At 45.3% G+C, this 24,378-nt stretch overlaps 1 protein-coding gene across 2 annotated transcripts; it reads right to left on the bottom strand.

Annotated features, from left to right (window-relative positions):
- Nucleotides 1-1,326: 1,326 nt before the first annotated feature.
- Nucleotides 1,327-23,328, bottom strand: C1H14orf93 (chromosome 1 C14orf93 homolog). Of its 2 annotated transcripts, none has more exons than XM_068534839.1 (7): nucleotides 23,247-23,328; nucleotides 10,680-11,432; nucleotides 8,272-8,592; nucleotides 3,770-3,831; nucleotides 3,298-3,401; nucleotides 2,350-2,462; nucleotides 1,327-2,060 (listed from the first exon to the last, which is right to left on the bottom strand). In XM_068534839.1, exons 2-7 carry the CDS (start codon nucleotides 11,277-11,279, stop codon nucleotides 1,641-1,643), a joined length of 1,620 nt encoding a protein of 539 aa, XP_068390940.1. In that variant the 5' UTR covers nucleotides 11,280-11,432; nucleotides 23,247-23,328; the 3' UTR covers nucleotides 1,327-1,640. The 2 variants fall into 2 exon arrangements, with proteins under 2 accessions (XP_068390940.1, XP_068390937.1); XM_068534836.1 differs by lacking the exon at nucleotides 23,247-23,328 and adding an exon at nucleotides 22,551-22,587 and having other exon boundaries at nucleotides 10,680-11,697.
- Nucleotides 23,329-24,378: the final 1,050 nt, after the last annotated feature.

The following is a 24,378-nucleotide window of genomic DNA, read 5'->3' as shown; positions in this document are numbered from 1 at the left end:
CTGAACTTCAACCCTATGTCCTCCTCCCTTAACCTCAAATCCAAGCAAGTCCTATCAGCAAGTCCTATCAATTCTGCTTCCAAAGTATCTTTCAAATCTGTCCTTCCCTCATCATCACCACTACATATATATATATATCAGGCCACCATCTTTTCTCTCCTGGACCACTGCAAAAGTCTCCCTGCCAAGGCTTTCTCCCTCTCATCCATCTTGAACCCTGAGGTCAAGTGATTCTTCAAAAACACAAAACTGATCATCTTATTTCCCTGTTTAAAACCTGTCAGCGATTTCTCACTGTCCTTTAACTAAGTCTATACTCTTTAAGGTATTTTACAGAGTCTGTCTATCTCTCCAGCCTCTTCTCTCAGCAACATCCCTTCCCCAAATGGTTCTGCAGTAGAACTGCACCTTGTCTGTGCTCTCTCTTGCCTCTGGACTTTTGTACTTGCTATTCCCTAGGTTTGGAACACTCTCTTGGCTTCCCCTTCCCTCCCGGTTAACTTCTCCCCTTCTTTCAAGCATCAGTTTAAACACTCTCCGCGAAGCCTTTTCAGACCGCCAGAGTAAGTTAGTTACCCCTGTGGTACATAGCCATGGTAGCTACCTTCCCCCATCATCACACTTATCACAGTTCATTTCATTGCCTACTTAAATGCCTGGCTTCCTGACTAGACAATAAAACTTCTGATCAGTGTCTAACCTGTTCAACAGTTTATCCATAGCACCTAGCACAGTACCTGACACCTAGTAAGCAATCAATATTTGTTGTATGATTGACTGAGTGACGAGAAAGCCATGTTTACTTCTCAATCCATCCAAAAAGGCACAAATTTTGTGTGTGTGTATATATATTCTGCATGTGTGCTTGTGTGCGCACACACACATACACACACACACTCACCTTCCTCAAAATACAGCTTGGCTGACAGGACTAAGAAATAGCTACCAAGCCACGTATACTGCTTGGTCACACGGTGGGAAAGCAGCTACTGGTGAGACGGGAACTCTTTAAGCCTTAACTTCCTCATGTGTACAATGGGAATAATAAAATCTTCCTTATATAATTCAATAAACAATAGCTATTACATCTAGATCCCAATTCCCAAATACGGATGGAGCCTGTGTTCTGCTCAGAAGAATGAAGCCCATGACTGAAACTGTCCACCAGGTGGCAGTATTACCCTGGCCTGGTCCTGTGCTGCTTCCACTGCAGAGCAAGACCAGCAGTCAGGGGAAGAAGTAGAAGGTATAACCAAGCGCCGCTTCCCTAGAGCTTTCAGTGAAACCAGAAGAAAAAACAACTCAGAGACCAGGGCATACGTCAAGAAGGCCTCCTGTTTCTTGGACCCATCCTCCTCCTTGTCTCATCCCAGGCTCCTCCGAGGCACTGTTATGCTTAGGAATAAGCATTTTCTGGCCTGTCGTTCACAGCAGGGGGAGTTTTTCCCCCTTGGAGGTAAGTCCTTTTATCCCACCAGAGCTGCCAGCTTCCACTTCCAGTGGAGACTGTGTTGAGAAGAGAGGCAGATTTGCTTTCTCAGACTGCAGAAGACATCTCGTTATTCTGGGAAGCCCTGTGGCCACCCATTTTGAGGACATGGGAAGAGGCGGATGCCAGAGTTATTCTTGGTTTATAGATTTCACTCATCCTTTTCCACCTTGATTTCAATGAACGAGTTCAAGTCAGGACAGCAGGTTTTGTGGGGTTGGTCAAAAGATGGGGAGACAGGTCCATTCTCATCACCTCCCTCATCCTCCTCCTCTTGGAAATTAGGATTGTAAAGTTCTGGTGGAAGGAGCTGGGCCTCAGCAGAAGGTAAGCGGTCTGAGGGAGGTCCGTACACACGGTTGGCTTTGGTGCCATGCTTAGAGTTGGCATCCAGGTGGTAGCAGAGCTGCGTGAGGCGCTGGGCCCGGAAACGGGGAGGCCGGGCTACCCAGACACCTGGCTCGTTAAGGCTGTCCTCTTCATCTGACATCAGCTCCTCTGTCACATCCTTCCACAGGCGTTGGTCCTCAGGGCCAAAATGCCTCATGATGCTGGATCGGTTGGCAAAAAGCTAAGGTAGGAGCCCAGGACAGAGATTAGGAAGAGCAACAAACCATGCATTAGGTTTGGGGAAAGGGTTTGGGTGGAAGGGAGGCTGTGTAAAATCTGTGCCTGAGAGAACCAAGTTCTCAAGAGAACCCAAGTCAGATCTTAGAACTGGCTCCCTTCCTCCTCCTCCTCTGCTCCATTCCTGGATCTCAACTCTTTTCTCAGATGCCACGTCCCCTGGCCCTTCCCACTGTGACTTATTTATTAGAGTTTAGAGTTTAGCATCTTGAAAGGAAAGACTAGAAACCTACCCGATATCTGCGACTTCGAAGTTTCTTCTCCTCTTTTTCTTTTAGGCCTTTAAAGGGGTTCAGGGAGTTGCGGTACTCACGCCTCTTAGTAAGGAAGTAGGCTACACAGGCTCCTGGTGGGGAGGGAGAAGGCAGGCAGCAAAAAGCAGGGTCCTCAGCCCTTTTTTTTGCCCTAATACTACTGGATGGGAGAGGGGTGAACCACTGTTTAGACGATGGGCTTTCTGGGTATGTCCATCAGCATCTATTCATTCCTCTCTGGTTTAGCTCCCTCTGCCCCTCTCCGTCTCCAACAGGAACTCCTCCCACTATAAAAAGACAACTCCAGGGAGGGAGGGAGACGCAAGAGGGAAGAGATATGGGAACATATGTATATGTATAGCTGATTCACTTTGTTATACAGCAGAAACTAACACACCATTGTAAAGCAATTATACTCCAATAAAGATATTAAAAAAAAAAAAAGACAACTCCAATGCTTCTGTAACTCCCTTCCCCCACTCCCAGTTAAACCTACCCCCATTCTACTCAGCTGGCAGCAGATTACAAGTACTTTTTCAGCAGAAGCTTTCTTAGTGCTACAGACAAATAACAGAAGAGCAAGGAAAGTAGAAAACCCAGGACATAATATTTAGGGACAAAAGGGCAGGGCTGGATTCTGACCTCCTTTTCATAACACCCTAGATTCAGGCTCTGCGTGTAAGTGTCATGCATGATGGTGTTCTGGCCCTTTCCTTCTCCCATTTTCATTTCAGACTGAGTAGGGGAATAAAAAGGCAATTAGAGACAATCCTGTGTATATTGTAGGTGAAAAGAATAACCAAAACCAATTTTTTTAAGTCCTCTATTTTCAAAACCACCTAAATCATCTCCATATGCCTCTTCTCCTCTGGCCAGGAACAGGGGATGAAGAAAGGATGGGATGGGAGTTAACTTAGTTTTTCTCACCTTTCAGCTCCTTGTCAGTGTAATTGTGGGGACTGGTTACCAGCTCCTGCTTGAGCTTTTCCAGAAGGAACTTCACTACTGAAATATTCCAAGAGGACTTGATGCTGCCACAAGAGAAGAGAGTGAATAAGGCAGTCAGCATTTTATTTTATTTATTTATTTTTTGGCTGCACCACGTGGCTTGTGGGATCTTAGTTCCCCAACCAGGGATGGAACCCGTGCCCCCTGTAGTGGGAGGGTAGAGTTTTAACCACTGGATCGTCAGGGAAGTCCCTCGTCATCATTTTAAAAGCTAGACAGAGATTCCCAGCACTAATCAACTTCGTGGCAAAGTCCTCCATGGCCCAAGACAGTATACAAGGGGCAATGGTGAGATGGAAGCCTTAGCCTCACTGTTATACTGGAGCAGCCCCCTCTATTTCCCTCTCCTTGGCAAAGTTCCTTATGATCTTTTCCCTCAAGAGGATCGTACCTTTCAGACCCATTGAATCTCTTGTCATTGGTGATGTGGTTATGCACATTGTGGACCAATTTCTAGGGGAAACAAACAAACAAACACAGAATCAAGCCGGGAGCAAATATGATGAAACCCTCCTCTGGTCCCTAGGCACTGTCCCTATGGGGTTCTCTGCCTGAATGCTGCCCATAGTCTAGGTACCATTTCTGTTGATGTCCTTTCTTAGCCATAGAGCCGATCCAAGTTAGTATTTCTAATGAACCCTCCCTTTCTTTCCTTTTCATTTAATTTGTGTGGAGTCTCCAGGATTACCCCTGGTCTTACTTCTGCTCCCAGGGAATATGATCACTACAGTAGAGGGTTTCAAACGCTTCCACAAACATACTCCTAATAGCAAGGAGAGAGCAAATATACACCAGGGCTACTGCAAGTGGACATTTCTTTTTTTTTTTTTATTTTAATTTTATTTATCTATTTTTGGCTGTGTTGGGTCTTCGTTGCTGCACGCGAGCTTTCTCTAGCTGCAGTGAGCGGGGGCTACTCTTTGTTGTGGTGCACGGGCTTCTCATTGCGGTGACTTCTCTTGTTGCGGAGCACGGGCTCTAGGCATGCGGGCTTCAGTAGTTGTAGCACGCGGGCTGCAGAGCGCAGGCTCAGTAGTTGTGGCGCATAGGCTTAGGTGCTCTGCAGCATGTGGGATCTTCCCGGACCAGGGATCGAACCCATGTCCCCTTCAGGCAGGCGGATTCTTAACCACTGTGCCACCAGGGAAGTTGCTACCTTTGCTTATACACCTTTAATGATGGGTTCTCACTAGTTTTTGACTCAGCTACTATTGAACATCTCTAATTGTTAAAAAATTTTGCCTCAGGGGCTTCCCTGGTGGCGCAGTGGTTAAGAATCCGCCTGCCAATGCAGGGGACACGGGTTGGAGCTCTGGTCCAGGAAGATCCCACATGCCGCGGAGCAACTAAGCCCAAGCGCCATAACTACTGAGCCTGCGCTCTAGAGCCTGCGAGCCACAACTACTGAGCCCACGTGCCACAACTACTGAAGCCCGTGCGCCTAGAGCCCGTGCTCCGCAACGAGAAGCCACTGCAATGAGAAGACCATGCACCGCAATGAAGAGTAGCCCAAGCTCATCGCAACTAGAGAAAGCCCGCGCACAGCAACCAAGAGCCAGTGCAGCCAAAAATAAATAAATAAACAAATTTTTTAAAAAATTTGCCTTAGATGCTCCAAAATCTGACCCCAGTTTTGCCCTAACAGCACCTGAAGTATTTGAAGACAGCTTCCATGTACTCCCCAAGTCTTTTCTTGTCCCGTCTAAACACCAAGTCCTTCAACCATTCCTCATGACATAGTTGCCAGACAGACTCCTCATGAAACTATGTGCCTCTCTGGTTTGCCAGTGTCCCTCTTAAAACATGGCACCTGGAACTTAATCTAACTCATCTGTTGAGGTCTGGCCAAAGGGAGCATTACTTCCCCAAGTAGAACTCTATACTTCTAGGAATGAAACTCAAGATGCTGTACCTCTCTTAGCAAGCCCATCCCTACTCTCAGTGTCACAGGGCTCATTCATAGTGAGCTTGTAGTCAACTCAAGTCCATTTTTCACATGGATTACTGTCTCCACCATTCTGCAACTGTTTTTTGTGTTTTTTAAAATTTTATTTATTTGTTTATTTATTTATGGCTGTGTTGGGTCTTCGTTTCTGTGCGAGGGCTCTCTCCAGTTGCGGCAAGCAGGGGCCACTCTTCATCACGGTGCGCGGGCCTCTCACTATCGCGGCCTCTCCTGTTGCGGAGCACAGGCTCCAGATGCGCAGGCTCAGTAATTGTGGTTCACGGGCCCAGCTGCTCATGGCATGTGGGATCTTCCCAGACCAGGGCTCGAACTCGTGTCCCCTGCACTGGCAGGCAGACTCTCAACCACTGCGCTACCAGGGAAGCCCTTTTTTTTTTTTTAAACTTTAATGTAGGATTTTACATTTCTTCCTATTAAATTTAGTTTTGTTGTTTCTCATTATATTTTCAGCCCAAGGTCCTTCAGTCAATGGAAATTACCCAGTCCCAAACTGATGGGATGCTGATCTCAGGATTTCAGCTTCATATTAAAAAATGCCCAATTTACACTCCTACCCCTATGGCTGACTGACCATATCAACTTAGGAAATTACTGTTAACTCTTTATGGCTAGGCTCTCCACTCTGTAAAAAAGACTGTTGTACTAGCTTCATATTTGATATAGTTATTTTACCTCTTAGTAGTCCAAACTTGAAAAATCACAAAAGATGGGTAAATGCTTCAGAAAGAATTTGAAAGAGTTGCAGAAAAAAAGAAAAGAAAAAAAAGTAGGGTGGGGGAGTTGCATAGCTTCCAATTCAAGTGGCTTGGAAGAGATCAGCTGATAAAAATCCAACCAAGCTTGAAGTGGAAAGGGAAAATACTCTAGACAATAATAAGCATTAAGACTGTAAAGGCTGCTGGCTCACCTACCTCCTGAGTGAGCTAAAAATGAATAATTTCCCCAATGGGTGGCTGGGATCTGCAGCAGTCCAAGGAATTAAGATTCCGATTTGGTTCTTTTGGATCCCTAGCAGCAACCCACAGCAGCTTCATCAGATTGGAGAGATGCCTCTCTCATTCCTTCCCAGAGCTAAAGGTTGGAACAGTGAAGATCTGCAACTATCCCTCTCCCTCTAAACCCACAGACTAATACAAGAACATTTTATATCTTTCTCTGTGACGGGCAGCAAGACTCCCTGACTGGTCCTCTCGCTCCTCTTCAAGCACTATAACACAGAACAGGATGACTGAGAATGCTGTCCTCCCGGAAGGTCCAATGCTGAGCTCTCCAAAGGGCAGGAAGAAGCCAGGCCTCATCACTAGACCTCTCGCTGGAGGCAGTAGGCACTAGAGGAATGGAACTGATCAGAAGTCCTGATTTTATGCAAATTTTAACTATCACACATTTATTCACAATTTAAGCACTATGAATTTTTGGGAAATCCCTTGAAATGTACTTCTAGGTATAAGCCTCCATTTCTATCACTGGCAACAACAGTGCCCTCTTGGGCCAGAAATCCATGACAGAGAAACTAAACCTAGTCCTTGTTCTTTTTTTTTTTTTTCTTTTAATATTATTTATTTGGCTGCACCTGGTCTTAGCTGCGGCACACGGGATCTTCATGCGGCATGCGGGATCTTTAGTTGTGGCATGCAGGATCTTTTTTTTTTTTTAGTTGCGACATGCAAACTCTTAGTTGCAGCATGTGGGATCTAGTTCCCTGACCAGGGATCGAACCCAGGCCCCTTGCTTTGGGAGCACGGAGTCTTAGCCACTGGACCACCAGGAAAGTCCCCCTATTCCCTGTTCTTGATAAGTGACATGTCACTGAACATAACCAAAATTTGAAATGAAGGTTAGAAACCAGTTGATACTGATTATGAATTGTGTCTTCTGGAAGGGAAAAAAAAAAAAGAATCTGTCAATGTAAAAACAAATCAAATGAAAGGCAGAGTAAGAGTAGGATCTCTTAGAAAAAGAAAGAAGTAATATGAATAAAGGAGGTATAAATGGTAGTCAGCTGTTTTCAATCTTTACTAAGACTGTAACAAGGAGAAATGAGTTCTATACTATGAGGAGATTTTGCTGGATGTCAGTGGTGACCTCCACTCCTAACCAGAACCCTCAAGTTACCTCATCAGCCATTATCCAGAGAATGGAGGCCTATTACCGTCAGTGAGAACACGATATGGCTAAAGAACATCCCCATAGTTATCAGAAAGATGTTTTGGGCGACAGAGCTGATCCAAAGGTCTGCGGTCACCCTAAAACAGGGTTTCTCAACCTCAGCACTATTGACATTTTAGGCTGGATAATGGGGGTGTTGGGGGAGACATCCTGTACACTGTAGGATGTTTAGTGACGTTCCTAGGGCTCCGAGCCACTGCAAGTTTTCAGGCAGAACTGGATCATATCAGTACCTTCCCTGCCAAGTGCTCTGAGAATCACTAGAATCTCCAAACCTTTTATACCTGAGCTGAGTGTCTAGTGGCCCTCTGCATCTTTGGGGTATCGGACCACCTCAGGACACCTTGGCCTTTCTGCCCAAGGGGACCCTTGCTACTTATCCTGAACACTGGTAATTTGCAGGCAGTTTCCAGTGCTACTCTGCTGCAGTCAATCTGCTTAACCCCTTAAGGATCTCCCCATCAGGATTATGAGATCACCAGGAGATATAATTATATAATTATATATATGATATAATTCCCTTATCTTTAAATGGAAGATATCAATCTATCTGGAAAAATCTAAAGAAGCTCCACTGATAGCAGAGGGGCTGCCTGTCCCTGGGCTAGGGAAGAGTCAGTCTCCTTCTTGCCCCTCCCACTCCAGCAGGCTTCAGGATACCATTCATTCGATATGGGACGTTTAAAATCAACCCACATTTCCCTCTTCACTTATCTCTCCAGACTGAAGAAAAATGTGTAGAAATTGAGCTCACTCACAGAGAGGACCAGATCCCGCTTGCGCCTGGAGTTCTTCTGCCCACTCCCTCTGGTCCTGCATGGGGAAGCAGTAAATCCTAGAGAGTGTCTCAGCTCCCCAGTTCCCCCAGGGCCTGATTCTTCCAAGGCACCTTCCAGGGCAGCAGCAGCACTAAGCATGTCCTCAGGGCGGGGCGGTGGCAGCTTGGTTCCGCTTTCCGGCCCTGTCTCTGAGGTTGTCTGCTGGATCGCCAGTTGTGTGGCTGGTGAAAGCTGCTTGGCATAAGCAGGGGCCAGCACCCGCTGCACTGCACCCTCAGAGGCCACATAATCATCCACCAGCTAAGAACATAAAAAAGAATAGCTTATTAGCCAGCCAGGCTTACGGGAACCTGATCAACCATCATTCATTGGCCAAGTATAATGAACAGGGAGTGTGGGCAAATATTTCTGTGGGTACAGGGCCTCTCATGTTGGGTCATTACCATAGGACTGATTATACAGAGACGGCATGTTTCTGACGCTTTGTGAGTAGTCATTTATGCTTTGTGCTTGAGTATAGGAAATGTAGCTAGGTAAGTGTTTTGCCTGAAAGGAGTTGAGGGAGGAAGTGATGACAAGAAAGGAAAACCAAGCAAGAGAAGGAGCGAGAAAATAAAATATCAATAAAAAGGAGAAATATGGGAGCAAAGGAGGGAGATATAAAGTCAGAAATCTCTAGAGAGGCTAGCTAGCACTGCCTCCCCGACCCCGCCCTTCTCCCTTTGCGGGGCCAGTGTGTGCCCTCACCTTGATCCTGCCCTGGCCACATCCGACTGTCACTGCCCTGACACCTGCTTGCCTGCCTGTGCCCTCCTCACTCAAGGACATACAGGGTAGGGGAAGGAACGAGGGAGGAAGGGGGAGAGAGAAAGAGAGAGAGGAAAGAAGAAAGGAGGGGGATTTTTGCAGCCAAGAAAACAAAACAGTGAAAGTGGGGGAAAAAAAACACAGAAAGAAGTGGGGGAGGAGGCTGAGATTTATAGACCTGTGAGCTGCTTTCTGTGCTGTGAAATCTAATTCCATCCTGTTGGCTTGGAAGCCTTCGCTGCCAGAAAGAACCACAGCTCAGGGCACTGCCTGGCCTGGTACCTCCTTGCCTCCTCCCACCTTCCCAGCTCCTGCTCCAACAGTCCCAAACCAAGGACAGTCCCTGGCGGGGCACAGACTGGGGCGAGCCGCGGGGCCATCACCCACGCACGTGGCTAGGCCTCGGGGGAGCAGTGACCAGTTGCAGTGTGACACAACTGGTCACATTCCTCAGATCCAGCAGATGGGCTGGGAGTCTCATCCCTCCCATCAACCCTGTGTGTTCTGCTGCTCTACACTTTCCTGGGTGTCTGGCCTCGTCGTGGCGGGGAGGAGGAAAAGAGACAGTGCAGAGGGAGGACGCTCTGGAGGAGAGGGTGGAGGAGAGCTGACAGACCTCCCACTGTCTCTCAAGTGGCAACACATCTGTTAGTTTCCCATCTCTGAGATCTCTAGAGTTGCTCCATCTCCTTTCCATACTTCCATGTGTGAAACTACTTCTGCAGTTTTTACTCTCCTCAGCCAGGATTTTCCTGCTCATATGGCCCTGAGCAGTAAAGAAGCTGAAATAGCACAGTGTACTTCTTTGTCTTTTCCTGCTCACAAAATAGGCCCGCTCGCTTCCCTCTTTCTCCCTACATGTTATTATCCCCTTACTGTTAACTCTCAACTCTCATTTCTGTTCCTCATTTTTATTTCCTCTCCTCTACCTCCCTCCCACCTTACCTCATTTTCTCTCTCTTGCATCAATTCTCCTTCCATTTAGGTTCACCTTTCTCCTCTGCTCTTGTTTTCCACTTTTTCTCCTTCCCTTCATTTCCGCCTGCCTCTTTCCCTCTCTACACCTGTCGGCTATTATCTTTGTCCTCTCCCTCCCACTTTCCCTTCTCTCTCTCTCCCCGCCTCTGCCTCTCTCTCCCCACATCCCCAACTCTCTCTTAGTCCTGAATTCCTCTTGGCAAGCAGAGGGCCCGTGATCAAATATGAATGAGCCGTCTGTGCTCAGCAGGCATCCTCGCCAGGAGAGGCAGAACCCACGGAGCAGCCAAGGCAGCTGTGGAGAAGGTGCCATGCAGAGCGAAGGAGAGGGAGGGCAGTACCACTGCCCCGACACCACTCACGCCAGAAAATGACCTTCTGCCGGAGAGGCCACGGTACCAAAAAAAAAAAAAAACCCAAAAACAAAAACCAAAAAAACCAGGAGGGCTGACTCTCCCTGCCGGCAAAGGAAACTGGGTACCGTGCTGTTTTGTCACAGATACAACCGAAAGAAAGGCTGAAGGATGGAGAGAAGAGAAGAGAAAGAGGCCGGGAAGAGCACAGAAGCGCAGCCCCGCTAGTGTCCTGCGCTGCGTACTCACGGGGTCGAGCATCGGAGGCCCCTCGCCTGCAGCCAGGGCGCATCCCGGGAGCCGTACGTCTCTCTGAGCGGCCGGGAAGCCCAAGGGCCCAGGCCCCCCAGCTGAGGCCGCTCCCAGCTGCCGCAGCTCCTCGATCACCACCTGCACGCCGCTGCCCACGCTGTCACACTCCTCTTCCCCGGCGGGCACGGCCCTGTCTGCCTCTCCGGGGCTCTCCTTGAGGGGCCCGGGCTCCTCGGGCGGGGAGCCGTGAGCCCGGCTCTCGCTGTCTTCATCGGGGACGGGCACCTTCCCTCGCCTCAGCTCACCCACTTCCTCCTGGAGACGTTTTAACAATTCGTTGTTGGCCCTGGCGAGACCCAGCGCAGCCTCAGCCAGACCCACGGCCTTATCCACCCGCTGGTAGATAATATGCAGGAGCTGCTCTGAACTCTGGACGGCCAGGCCGTGTCCGGTGACCGTGATCGGGGTGCTGGGAGGAGGGTTCCCGCCCTGACAGCCTGTGCTGCCCCCGCTGGTCTCACTCTTACAGGCACAGCAGCAGCATCTGGCCTCGCCGCCACTGGGAGGGGAGAAGAGAATGGTGGCGCTGAAGGACATGGTGGCAGAGGCAGGAAGGCCCGTGCTCACGCTGCTGGACTGCTCCAAAAGTGTCCCCAGTCGACCGGACCGCACGAAGCTCTGGCCTCTTTGGATTCACTCTCCTTTTTCATGGAGGGTGGTCGGAGCAGCCTGGGCCCCCGGGGCTGGGTTCTGTGAAGGAGGAGTGGGCTAGCCCTGAAGGCGCACACAGTCCATGGCTGCCTCTCCTCGGGCTGTGGAGCAGAGGGCCTTCTTCTCTGTGCAGATCCTGTGCTGCCCTAGCTCAGCACACTGGGGGTCACACTCACCCCTTCCCAAAAGGGTGGGCCTACAAAGGCCTTCGGGAGGAACACAGTTTCAGAGGGTGGAAGGCATGGAATTCCCCACCACTCCAAGCTAAGGAACAGAGATGGGACTCAAAAGGACCCACGGGCATCTGGAAAGATCAGAATATTAAGGAAGAAAAGGTAGATCTGTCTTCTCTGTCTCTCTATCTTGCCTGTAAAAACAGTACTGCATTTTACCGCTTTGACATCATTCCTTAAGGAGTTCAGAACACTTCATGTAGGTTAATCTCATCCACACAACAGCTCTAGGAAACACATGTTAACCCAGGGCCAGAGAAGAGACATGCAGAGAACTTATATATCTTTTTCAAGGTAAGGGGAAGACAGCAGAATCCAGTTATGGCTACTTTCAGTTTAGTGTGTGTGTGTTTGAACTGATACCACTTTTTGTTGACATAAAAAATCATGATTCTACCGTCTCTATAATTTGCATACAGATGCATTCAGAGTAAGACTCCTAAACAAGGAAAAGGCCAATCAATGCAGCCCCCAACATGTTGCCAACTTCACACTATTATATCATTAATGTTTTGGGGGTGGGCAGGGAAATGAAAGGAAAAGCTGGATAGGAGAGTTGAGCTGCAGTAACCAGGGCTGCACAGCCCCCTACTCTCACACTTTGTACACCTGGGCCTACAGCCTCTTCAATAGAAACTAGCTGTTCTGAATCCTCCAGCTGGAAGCCTAGAGAAATCACTTCTGGGGCCCCTCAACTCCACTTCTCATGCTGCTTAAGGGAGAGGCAGAGCTGAGCGGGATTGTCTAAGTAGCTACATGCTGCCACTCTACCCACACAACCAGCCCCCAAAAGGAGAGACCAGAATATCAATGATAAGCCAAACTGCCTCTCTTTTGAATCACTGTAGTTAAGCAACTAAGCTACTTCAGGAGGAAAAAAAAAGTGTGGGAGGGTTGGTTTGTACAACCGAGAACACTCCAAGGAACTTCATATTGTCATTTTCTAAATGACACTTGATTACAGAAAAAAGAAACTTTCTGCCTGAAGCTCCCTAAGTGACAAAATCTTAAGTGTGTTTACAATTTCCTCAAGAGATACATTTCTATCTTACCCTGTAAATTATATCATAACATCACAATTAAAAGGAGAGGAGGAGATTAGGAGAATTTTCCACATTCCGAGATTTGGTTTGTTTGTTTGTTTGTTTTGAGTCAGCAATCTCATTTCAGAAACAGGCAATATCAATGCCTCTGAGGTACTAAAATGTAAATCTGACAATGCATTTTAATTACATTTGGTTATTAAAGAATAGTCTTGGGCTTCCCTGGTGGCGCAGTGGTTGAGAATCTGCCTGCCAATGCAGGGGACACGGGTTCGAGCCCTGGTCTGGGAAGATCCCACATGCCACGGAGCAACTGGGCCCGTGAGCCACAACTACTGAGCCTGCGCGTCTGGAGCCTGTGCTCCGCAAAAAGAGAGGCCGCGATAGTGAGAGGCCCGCGCACCGCGATGAAGAGTGGACCCCGCTTGCCGCAACTAAAGAAAGCCCTCGCACAGAAACGAAGACCCAACACAGCCATAAATAAATAAAATAAATAAAAAAAAAAAAAAAGAAGAGTAGTCTTTAATTTGCTTTTTCTACCCTTTATATCGAAGAAATGCTTTTCTGTGCTAGATAGTCACATCTTGTAAGAACTTAAATCCATTTACTGCTTCTTTATCGCTAGAGTCACTGGAAGGCATAGTTAAACCTAAAAAACTAAAGGTTAGGACTTCCCTGGTGGCGCAGTGGTTAAGAATCCACCAGCCGATGCAGGGGACATGGGTTCGAGCCCTGGTCCAGGAAGATTCCACATGGCGCGGAGCAACAAAGCCTGTGTGCCACAACTACTGAGCCTGCGTGCCACAACTACTGAAGCCCGCGTGCCTAGAGCCCGTGCTCTGCAACAAGAGAAGCTACCACAATGAGAAGCCCATGCACTGCAACAAAGAGTAGCCCCCGCTCTCCACAACTAGAGAAAAGCCTACTCGCAGCAACGAAGACCCAGCGCTGCCAAAAATAAATAAAAAACAAACAAAAACAACAACAACAAAAAATAAAGGTTAAAGCCAAATTAAAACGAAAGGTTAAAGGAAAGCACTAAGCGATTCCCAGGTCAATTTGTGGATGAATCATTAATATATCCTTTTCTTTCCTAAATAAGGTCCTACATGCTCCAGCGGGGTGTTTAACTTTTTTAAAACCAACATCATGCAGAGTTTAATCTGAAACATGGATGTTGTGAGAAAAAGAAAATTATGTAAACAGTAATATACCACTTGGGTTCAGGATTTGTACAACAAGAAATTAAGACCTGTCACTTATATAATACTGTACATCAACTATACTTCAGTTAAAAAAACTGTTTTTAATAAATAAATAAATAATGTATAAAATAAACTACAAGGATATACTGTACAACACAGGGAATGTAGCCAATATTTTATAATAACTATAAATGGAGTGCAACCTCTAAAAATTGTGTATCACTATATTGTACATTTGTAACATATAATTTACATTAACTATACTTCAATTTTTAAAAATTAAAAAAAAAAAGAAATGAAGATGCATCATGTTGGGACTCCGGGTGGGTACACTTCCTGGGATCAAATTGACAACTGCAACGCTCTTGCCCCAAAAACTCACTCTTTCTTGCAGGAGGCCTTTACCCCTGCCAGCGTTGTGCCTGCCTTGAGCCCCTCCCTCCCCTTAAATGGTCTTTCTTAGGTAATCTTCCCAAAACAGCACTAAAATGGGCTGTGTGAACTTGGGCATATAATTCCCTTTTCTGAGCCCCAGTGTTCTCATCTCTGCCTACTCTGAGTGTTTTTGTGAAGACTGTATATAATATATATAAAGGCACCTACAGAATACTGGCACACAGTCAGTCCTCCACACATAACAGCTAGATTCCTGAAACCTTTTGTGTTCCCATCCTGGACATCCATCCTGACGTCCTCATCTTGAAAAAAAAAAAAAAAATACAATGGCTTGAAATAGAATTTGGGGAGTTTCCCCTCTAAATTTAATATCACATTTCTGAGAAAAAATGAATTCAAGTCTACAAAGACGCATTTATCAGTACAAAACCTTTTGTGATGCAAATTAGAAAGGTATTGAGAAAACAGAGTATTTGTAATTTACTTACTATCATGACCTGGTTTAGACTAAGGATAATTTCAACTCTGCTAGTTTTTAATGCTAAATATATTTTCATATTTGTGTTGACATAAAATATCACGATACTATCTGCTCTATAATTTTGTCCCTCAATTTCTTTCTGCTTTTCGACTTTGTGTATTACCTAACTATGTCCATTTTAGAATGTCACATTCAGGGCAACAAATAGGTGTTTTCTTGAATTAATCTGTCTACAAAAACCTGGTACAGTGCAATGTAACATAATGGGCATTCAAATAACTCTTTTGGGGTTCCTATGGATATTACTGCTGACTTAGTTTCCCTGGCTCCTGCTAGAGTCTCCCACATAAGCTCTAAGACACTGAAATAAAAGCATGAGGAAACTGGAGTTGGCAGGTATTAAAGGAACATTTCACATTATGATATTTACTAACCAGACACCAATTCAAATGCTGGATAAATTATTAAAAACAAAACACTAATATCATTAGCTACATATATCCCCATTAGAGATGAGCAAGTTAAAAACAACAAAAAAAATGTGTTTCTAAAAATTCTCTATAAGCAAGGCCATGCTAAAGGATGAGTCACCAAAATGGATTGCCACCTCCAAGTACTCAAGTGGAGGGAAGACAAAGTCCCTACACACAAGGAGCTTACAGTGCCTGTGAGAATAGAATGTCTAAAGAACGAGTCAAAATATACACGTGCCTAAAAATATGGTACAGACTAAAAAAATCTTGAGGAGTTAGTTCAAAATAATAGAAAGATCAACAGAATGAAATCATGTGGAAGGGGGCTTATCGAAGAAAAACCTACAACTGAGCCTTGAGCAAGATATAGGATGAACTGGGAGGGTGGTAAGAAGATGTGATAAGTGAGAGGAAAAAAACAAACATAACAGAATTAACAGGGTACATGTGAGAGATCAGAGCAAAAGGGCTTATATAAAAGGTACAGAAACCTGACAGAGGACTTTGAAAATCAAGTTAAGGAAACTCTTAGAGCAGGGGTCCGCAAACCTTTCTCTGTAAAGGACTAGATAGTAAATAACTTAGGCTTTGCAGGCCATGTGGTTTCTGTCACAACTATTCAACTCTGCCATTGTAGCACAAAGCAGCCATGGGCAATACATAAACATGAGCATGGCTGTGTTCCAATAAAACTTTATTTATGGACACAGAAATGTCACAAATTACATTTAATATTTACATTAAAAAATATAAAAGCCATTCTTAGCTCATGGGCCATACAAAAACAGGTGGCAGGCCAGACCTAAGATTACAGGCTATAGTTTGCTGACCCCTGTCTTAGATAACTAAAGTGGAACAGTTAGAGGTTAGGAGACTGTTTAATCCTGGAGAGAAGTGATGAGAATCAGCATTGTGGATATGAAGGTTCAACATCCTGGAGGAAGGACTGATCATATTTCTTAACTTAATAAATGTGGGGGATAGAGGTTGGTTAAAGACAGCTTCAAGATTATAAACCTGAGGGTCAGAAGATGGTACCACTGACAAAATGATAGAAATGAGGAAGCTGAGAGGAGGCACCAGCATGTTTGAGAAGATGTGTATTTATACAACATGTTAAATTTCAAACTGATGGCAGCATCTTTAAATGGAATGTTCTGAAAGCAACTGGCTAGGACTGAAAAACAAAAACAAGAGGAAGGTCAGAGCTGGAATGCAGATTTGGAAACTTTAGCAGGAGGTTATATTTGAACCTCAGAGAGTGAATGAGCTCTCCAAGGAGTAAATACAAAGTCCTTGGCAAAGGCCAAGGACAGCACTTCGAGCCAATCCTTGCAAGAGGCTTCATTAAAAGAGAAGAATGGTCAGTAAGGTGGGAGGAAAAGAGTGTTATGAAAGCCAAAGTAGAGTGTCAAGGGACTTCCCTGGTGGCACAGTGGTTAAGAATCCGCCTGCCAACGTAGGGAACAAGGGTTCGAGCCCTGGTCTGGGAAGATCCCACATTGCCACAGAGCAACTAAGCCTGTGCACCACAACTACTGAGGCTGCACTCTAGAGCCCGTGAGCCACAACTACTGAGCCCGCACTCTAGAGCCCGTGAGCCACAACTACTGAGCCCGCGTGCAGCAACTACTGAAGCCCGCGCACCTGGAGCCTGTGCTCCGCAACAAGAGAAGCCACTGCAATGAGAAATGAGAAGCCTGTGCACCACAACAAAGAGTAGCCGCCGCTCACCGCATCTAGGGAAAGCCCACTCACAGCAACGAAGACCCAACGCAGCCAAAAATAAATAAGTAAATTTATTAAAAAGAAAAAAAGTGGGGCTTCCCTTGTGGCGCAGTGGTTGGGAATCTGCCTGCCAATGCGGAGGACACAGGTTCGAGCCCTGGTCTGGGAAGATCCCACGTGCCACGGAGCAACTGGGCCCGTGAGTCACGGCTGCTGAGCCTGCGCGTCTGGAGCCTCTGCCCCGCAACGGGAGAGGCCGCGATGGTGAGGGGCCAGCGCACAGCGATTAGGAGTGGCCCCCGCTTGCCACAACTAGAGAAAGCCCTCGCACAGAAACGAAGACCCAACACAGCCAAAAAAATATATAAAAAAATAAATAAATAAAACAATCTTATTAAAAAAAAAAGAAAGTGGATCCAATCAACTGTGACAAGTGCTGCAGAATGGTTAAAAAAGATGCAAATTAAGGAAATACATTTTATTTGTCTGTGACGGTCACTGGCAATGACCAGAGAGGTATTTTTTGTAGTGAAAGTAATACTATGCAGTAGACGAAAGAGAACGTGATGGAGAGAAAATGGAAGCAAGACATGAAGTCAAGTTTTCTAGAGTTTAGTTATGAAAGGAAGGAAATAGGAAGTCAGAAAGGGCACTAGAGCCTCAGTATGTTTAAAAAGCAGAAAGAAAAAGGCCAGTGAAAAAGGAAAGGATGAACATATTAGGAAAGGATTTAAGTTTTCTTCTAGCAAGGATTCGCGCAATGTGAGAAGGAAGGAAAGCAAGCTCTTCCGTGAGACTGCAGAGAAGAAAAAGATGAACTCAGGGGCCAAGATTCATTGATGTGGAGAGAGCAAGACAAAGATATATGCTCTTGAGACACTCTTTTTACTTTACAGACTTTTCTCAGTCTGAATAATTCAAACTGATAAAAGAACTTTATTATAGATAGTGCTGCATTATCTGTTGCTACAACCTGCTAAATTCTTCTTGTCTAACACTCCAGACCTACCATAATTAATCATTCTTGCTTTTTTCTATCACTATTTTAAGGTTCTAAAGCCCATTTAACCCTGCCAACATTATTAACATAGCTAAACTTTATTATGGTATCTTTATTTTACCTCTCAAAATGTATAACTGTTTAATATAATAGCCCATGAAGCAATCCATGGAATGTCTGGCAAAGCAACAGTTAACTGGAGTAAATTATTCAGGCAGTGTCTATACCATTATTATTAAACATTAATACTGTCAACTTTCGCAACTTCAGATTGCTGATTTATTCTAAAACCAAGAGTTTGCATTCTTGTTCAAGAAAGAAAAAACAGGAATAAACTAAGATTGACCACCACTGAATAACATACATGCCTTTTGCAAAATGCTATCAACTTTTAGAATTGAATGTTAAGAAAAAGATCTTCAATCCTATGATGAGTTGCCAACACAAAATGACAGCAGCTGTCAAACTTAAGTTTACATAAAATCTGTGTGTTTGGGGTTCATTCTGTATTGGTCTAATTTTAAAACATGTGAAAGGAGCCTAGAAAATGTACTTTTCAAAAATTTTGTGTTTTTTAAAATAAATATTTAGGTAAAGAAGAAAGCAAACTCATCTTCTTTAGACAGACAGCTCAGGGTGAGACTGTCCATAATCTTAACTATCCCTTTCCTTCCAAGACATGTATTTTTGTTAGAACTAAATAAATCATACCCTTGGCAGCTCCCCTGCTTGCTTCAACCCATTCTGAGTTTGAATTTTCTGCATGACTGAGTTCACCTCCAAACTATGAAAAATAAAAGTTTTCCCACTGTTTAATAGGTGTGTAGGATATGGTATCACTCAGATGATATATGTTTTTATAATGGGCCCTTGACTCATTCCGGGTCATGCTAGCAATGGACTTCCTTAAATGTGATTACTGAAAGCATAGCAATTGATACCATAATCTTCATTTTAAGAAATAAAAAAGGAAAATGGCCACTTAAAGTTCCTGCTGTGCCGGTCAGCCCTTCTACCCCACTTGAAGGTGCAAAATGGCTCACCGGATAGAAGGTCCTCTCAAAACCTATTTCTATCAGACATGAGCTCCTTATCACACAAGAGCAGGTAAGTAAATACCAAAAAACAGTATTTTTCTACATTTTTAAAGACTGACCCACCTAAGGATCTACAAAAAAACCAAAATCTAAGACCTCGTTTCTAGGGGTAAAAAAGATGTAGACCCAGAGGGCAGAATGAGGTCCTAAGAAAAGGATCCCACGTAATCCGAAAATTCCAAGTATGTTTGTATAGTAGTACCAGAGTTTTTAACCCAGTATAGCACTGTCCTTTTTCTTTACATGTGCTAAAATGCAACTTGGTGAGATTAAAATTACCGGTTTAAACGGTTTTCATATCCATGTGCCTGACGTAAATGACTCTTCCTGCATTTCTGGAGAAACTGAAAAATGAAAAACTAGCTCCTAAAGCTGTATCGTGTGCCCAGCGAGCCCTCGGTAAATGTTAGCTGATTAAATATTAGTCAAAGATGACAAAGTGGGCACGGGACAGCAGAACAATTTCCGAAGAGAGCGTGTGTTTCAGCCACAGGCAGGGTGAACACAGCGGCGCAAGGGAGAACAGAGCTGAGCTCCGCCCTCGAGGCCGCAAGGAACAGGGCGACCCGCCACTGGGCCCCCCGGTAGACTGTGCCCTGGGTGTCCTGGGAAAGGGGTGTTCCTCAGAAGGCCGCAGACAGCAGATTGGCCGAGGCGCGGCCGGGGATCTCGCTGGGTCACCGTGGGTAGACTACGTGGCCAAAAAAGCTCGGAGGGCTTGGGGGGAGTATGGCGGGAGAGTTCCCGCGGCGATCCCGCTTTGGCGGCCCTAAGCGTGTCCCACCGCGTGTGCCCCGCGCGCCGCGCCACCTGACTGAGCGGCGCCAAGAAGAGCGCGCGGGCGACCAAGGACGACCGAGGACGACCGAGGCGCGGCTCGTGTACCCGGCCAGCGCGCGCGCACGCGGGGAGGCCCCGCCCCGCCAGTCTCCGGGCTCCCGGTGATTGGCGGTTGGACGATGAGGCGGAGCAGGGCTGGGACGTTATTGGCCGCAATCCACAATCACTCAACAAGCCAGGGAGGGGAGGGGCCTCTTCAGGGAGGGACACGACTGCGAGGCTTTTTGAAAGCCGTTAGACGCCATCTTTAGCTTGCTTTTTTTTTTGTTTACTCGCTTTTGTTCTCTGCTGCTCACAAAGCTGCGTGTACACGATTATAGGTACAGTGGCCACAAGTCGGCCTCATACATTTGGTGGCAGAAGGCTTTTCGTTCCTGCCGGCCTCAGCTGCAGATCTTTCAGCAAGGTGGCAGCTGCCCTTACTTCAAAGAAGTTTTCATCTCGAGGGGCCCCGCGGATTCCCAAGCAAAACCAACCGAGTTTAGCTTTGCTTTGGTAGGAGGGCCAAGCCAACGATATATTCGTGGGAGGAATTTTGTTTCTTACAAAGAAATTCAAAGCAAGGACATTGGCTCTGAGCCTAAAATCCTACTAAAAATCAAATAGCATAGGAAGACAGGGGCTTGGGCTGTGTATACTGCTCTAGAAGAACTCTCTGTTTTCCGAGAAGGTAAAAAGTATACGTGAAGACCTGCAGTGAGGCGAAAAAGATTAAGAGCAAAACTCCATTAAAAATTCCCAACATTGCTGCCATCACAAAGGTCACTAGACTGACTAGATTTCAAAGATACGCAGGCCTAAACTTGTGGAATGATCCACATTTGAGACTGATCTGACTTGTATTGTTAGGGAATAAAAATGCACTCAATACAGATAAACCCAGAGAGCCCACACGGGCTACTTTCATTACAGTGAATGTCAAGACTTGTACAAACAGTTTAATCACCGTTGTTAGGTGTCCTAAATACTGCTTGAAACTGAGTGGGACGCGAGGTGGGGAATGGAACTGTATTATCACACAGGTTTTGTTGTCCTGAAATTTGAACTCTACAGTAGATCTTTTTTTATCTCCTGGTCGCTACTTCACTTGTGACATTCCAGTTTCTCCCTCATCACCCCATATACCTCCTATGCTTTCACTCCAATCTGCCAATAGAGATTTGACTATAAATATTTTCCGTATTACTCCTAATAGGAGACAATGGTTCTGTAACAGAATAAAGTGAGAATACGTCTCCTGTAACCGGAGGTGCTGTTCTGAGCCCGTTGTTCTCTAATTCGTACACTTCTCTCCGTGGCATGGGGAGAAGGCTTTTCATTTTAAAAATCCGACATGATAACCAAAATGCATTTCTTATCCCTCCCATATATTATTTGCCTTTGCCTCCTCTTGGCGCCTCCCCCATCACCACCACCATGAACAGTTTTTGAGAATTGGACTTGACTGGATTATTTTCCTGATATTTTGCCAGCTGTGAAGCTTTTCAAACAAATCCCAACCTATCAACGACCATTTTGTCAAAAAGCCAAGAGAGAACTTCCCTTCTGAACACACCAACCAAACCACACATAAAGGCCAAAATATACACAGCTGCACATTTAAGAACGTGAGACAATAAAAAGCAAAACCACTTAGGCAAAACAGTCACTAAAGAAGGCTTTAAACCACAGACTCAATAAATTGCCTACCCTCATTTGCCACATGGACTGCATATTCCTTGGCAATTATTTAATTATTCACTAATCTGATACTTTAGAAGAAGAGCAGAAAATACAGTAAATGCACATGGAATGAAAATGCCTAAGTAATTCTCTGCATAGGATTTCTTCTAAGCTTTAATTTGCACATGAAATCCTGTCTAGATCACATTTGGGAACACAACAGAAAAAAATCTACATCCTAGGGGCTACTTTGCACACAAAAAACCAAAGGCAATCGCTTTTGAAAACAAAATCTGATATGGCACATATACACATACTGTACATATACACAAAGCACAAAACCCCAAGATAAATCTTTACGAAATTATTTGCTTAAAGAAACACACACACACAATGTTCTCATGAAAAATGTGTGTAAGACACACTGTAAGAAGGGCTTTGACCCCCCTCCCCCGCCGGGAAATGAGTGTCACAATTATAAAATCCAAACATTTTTAACCTATTGGCCTTGGACAATTGCCACATTCTAGCCACTTGGTTTTGGTTCTGGGGGAGGGTGTGTAAAACGCACGCAAACAGCTTTGTGAGGGAGTCTCAAATCTCCGCTTCCTTCGACGTTGCCTGTGGCAGAAATTTACATTATCCCTTCATCCCGCTTAAAAAAAGAAAACTACACTTCCCAAGAGGCTAAATTTTTTAAATTCCCCTGACCATAAAAATTTACCAGTTCTTAAAATGTGATAGCAAAAAGAAAAAAAATCTCTATAAATTTGGCTGCAAACAGTTGTACACGGCCATCCTGCTTCTCAACTTCTTGGTATATTTAAAACCTTGACCAGGAAGAAGAAAGAGGAAGAGAGACAGAAAAAGAAATGGGGAAAAGCGCACATTGCCCTTAGCAACAGTTTCCTCACCCCAGCATTGCCACAGATCTCTATTTTTTAAAAAAATTTGAAAACACACACAAGATTAAGGAGAAAAAAAATGGAAAAAGGATACCCGAAGGTCGTATGGCTCTTTGTATTCGTGTGTGTGCAAAAAGAAGGACTCGCGGAGCCGGAGCCGGCAAGCCCCGCCCCTCCCCGGACGCCTGCCCGGATTGGCCGCTGGCGGCCGCTGGGCGCCCCACCCGCGAGCACACGCGCAGCGCCCGAGGCGCGGGCCCAGGGGGCCCCCAAGGGCCGCCCGACCGTCGACCCTGGCCCCCTTCCGCTCGGACCCTGGCGGCCCGGTTGGCACCTATACCCTTACCCCACCTCTCTCCCCTTCCTTTCACTTTCTCACCCTCCTCTCACCCTTTCCCATGTTTGTTCCTCAGTAAAACCACGCCTTCGTTACCAGCATAAAAAACCGGTGAGCGAGCACCTTCTGACAATTTGCTAAAGTTGGTTAACTAGTCAGTAAAATTCTAGTTTGGGATTAAGCATCAAGCACTCGGAGCGTGGGCCGAGCTCATGATTTCCAGGTGGAACGTCTCTGGGTCACGTCTATTGCTTAACCCTCCCACCTTTAAATGAACATTCATGCAACTGCGTGACATCTTTCAGGTGAAAGACAAAGTAGTCTTACACTTTGGGCGAGGATTTTTTGCTCAGACTTCGTCCCCAATTTTTTCTCTATTTGGCTAACACTACATTCTCAAGAACCTACAATGGTCCCCCTTTACCTCCTGCATGAAGACCTGGTTGCTTGTACCTGGATTTTAAACCACTCATAATCTGGCCGCAGGCCTCTGTTTGTACTTATTTCCCACTGCCCTCACTCCCGTATTATTCCTTTGCTCAAGCGGTTTCATCTGCCTGGAGTAGTGCGTGTCTCCTCTTCTCTGACTAGTCAGTTTTGAAACACTCTTCAGCTATTTCAGTCAACACAGACCACTTCCTTCTCTCAACTATCAGCATGAACTTCATGTTTACTCAGGTTAGTGCTTAACTCTACCTTGATTGTTTCCCATATTTCAGTAATTTCACACTAGTAAATTGTTTGAGATCACAGATCATATCTTAAACTTCTTTTTTTCCATTCAGGAGCTATTTTTTAAATTTTTACTGCAGCAGCTGGCATAATTATAGACATTTAGTAAACACTGAAAAAAAATCATTTATAATAGAGTGAATTTTTTTTCTAGCTAAACACACACAGATTTTGAAACTCAGATCCCACAACAAGAATTTGCCTTCTTCAGTAACAGTTCATGAGCACTTACTGTGCAGGGAGTGCTGTGAACACTTTACATGTATTTACTTATTTAATCGCCACAGTAGTGGGGAGGTACTCATTATCCTCACTTTATAGATGAGGCTAAGACAGAAAGAGGTATAATAATTTGACTAAGGTTATACAGCTAGTAAGAGGTAGACCTGGAACTTGAACCCAGAAAATTTAGCTCCATAGCGCAAGTTCTTAACCATTATGCCTCACTGGCTCAAAGCACAGCTTTAAAAAATATTGTTATGTGATTTCATCCTCACAACATTCCACAAGACAGCTGGCCTGAACGCTTCTAAAATATCAATGTAATGAAGTCACACACAAAGATGAGGGGACTGTTCTAAATTAAAGGACAACAGGGGACCTCCCTGGTGGTCCAGTGGGTAAGACTCCGCGCTCCCATCGCAGGGGGCTGGGTTCGATCCCTGGTCGGGGAACTTGATCCCACATGCATGCTGGAACTAAGGAGCCCGCCTGCCACAACTAAACATGCCACAACGAAGATCCTGTGTGCTGCAACTAAGACCCGGCACAGCCAAAATAAATAAATATTTAAAAAATAATAATAATAAAAATAAATTAAAGGACAATAAAGAGACATAACAACTAAATGCAA

This window comes from Eschrichtius robustus, chromosome 1, assembly GCF_028021215.1.
Source record: "Eschrichtius robustus isolate mEscRob2 chromosome 1, mEscRob2.pri, whole genome shotgun sequence".
Lineage (NCBI taxonomy): Eukaryota > Metazoa > Chordata > Mammalia > Artiodactyla > Eschrichtiidae > Eschrichtius > Eschrichtius robustus.
This window is presented reverse-complemented; position numbering and strand designations above follow the sequence as displayed.

Coding starts and splice junctions, on each gene's coding strand:
- C1H14orf93 (XM_068534839.1), bottom strand. CDS start 11,279: ATGTCCTTCAGCGCCACCATTCTCTTCTCCCCTCCCAGTGGCGGCGAG. Junction 3,832..8,271: donor AGCGGGATCTGGTCCTCTCT/GTGAGTGAGCTC, acceptor TGTTTCCCCTAG/AAATTGGTCCACAATGTGCA. Junction 2,061..2,349: donor TTCGAAGTCGCAGATATCGG/GTAGGTTTCTAG, acceptor CTCCTACCTTAG/CTTTTTGCCAACCGATCCAG.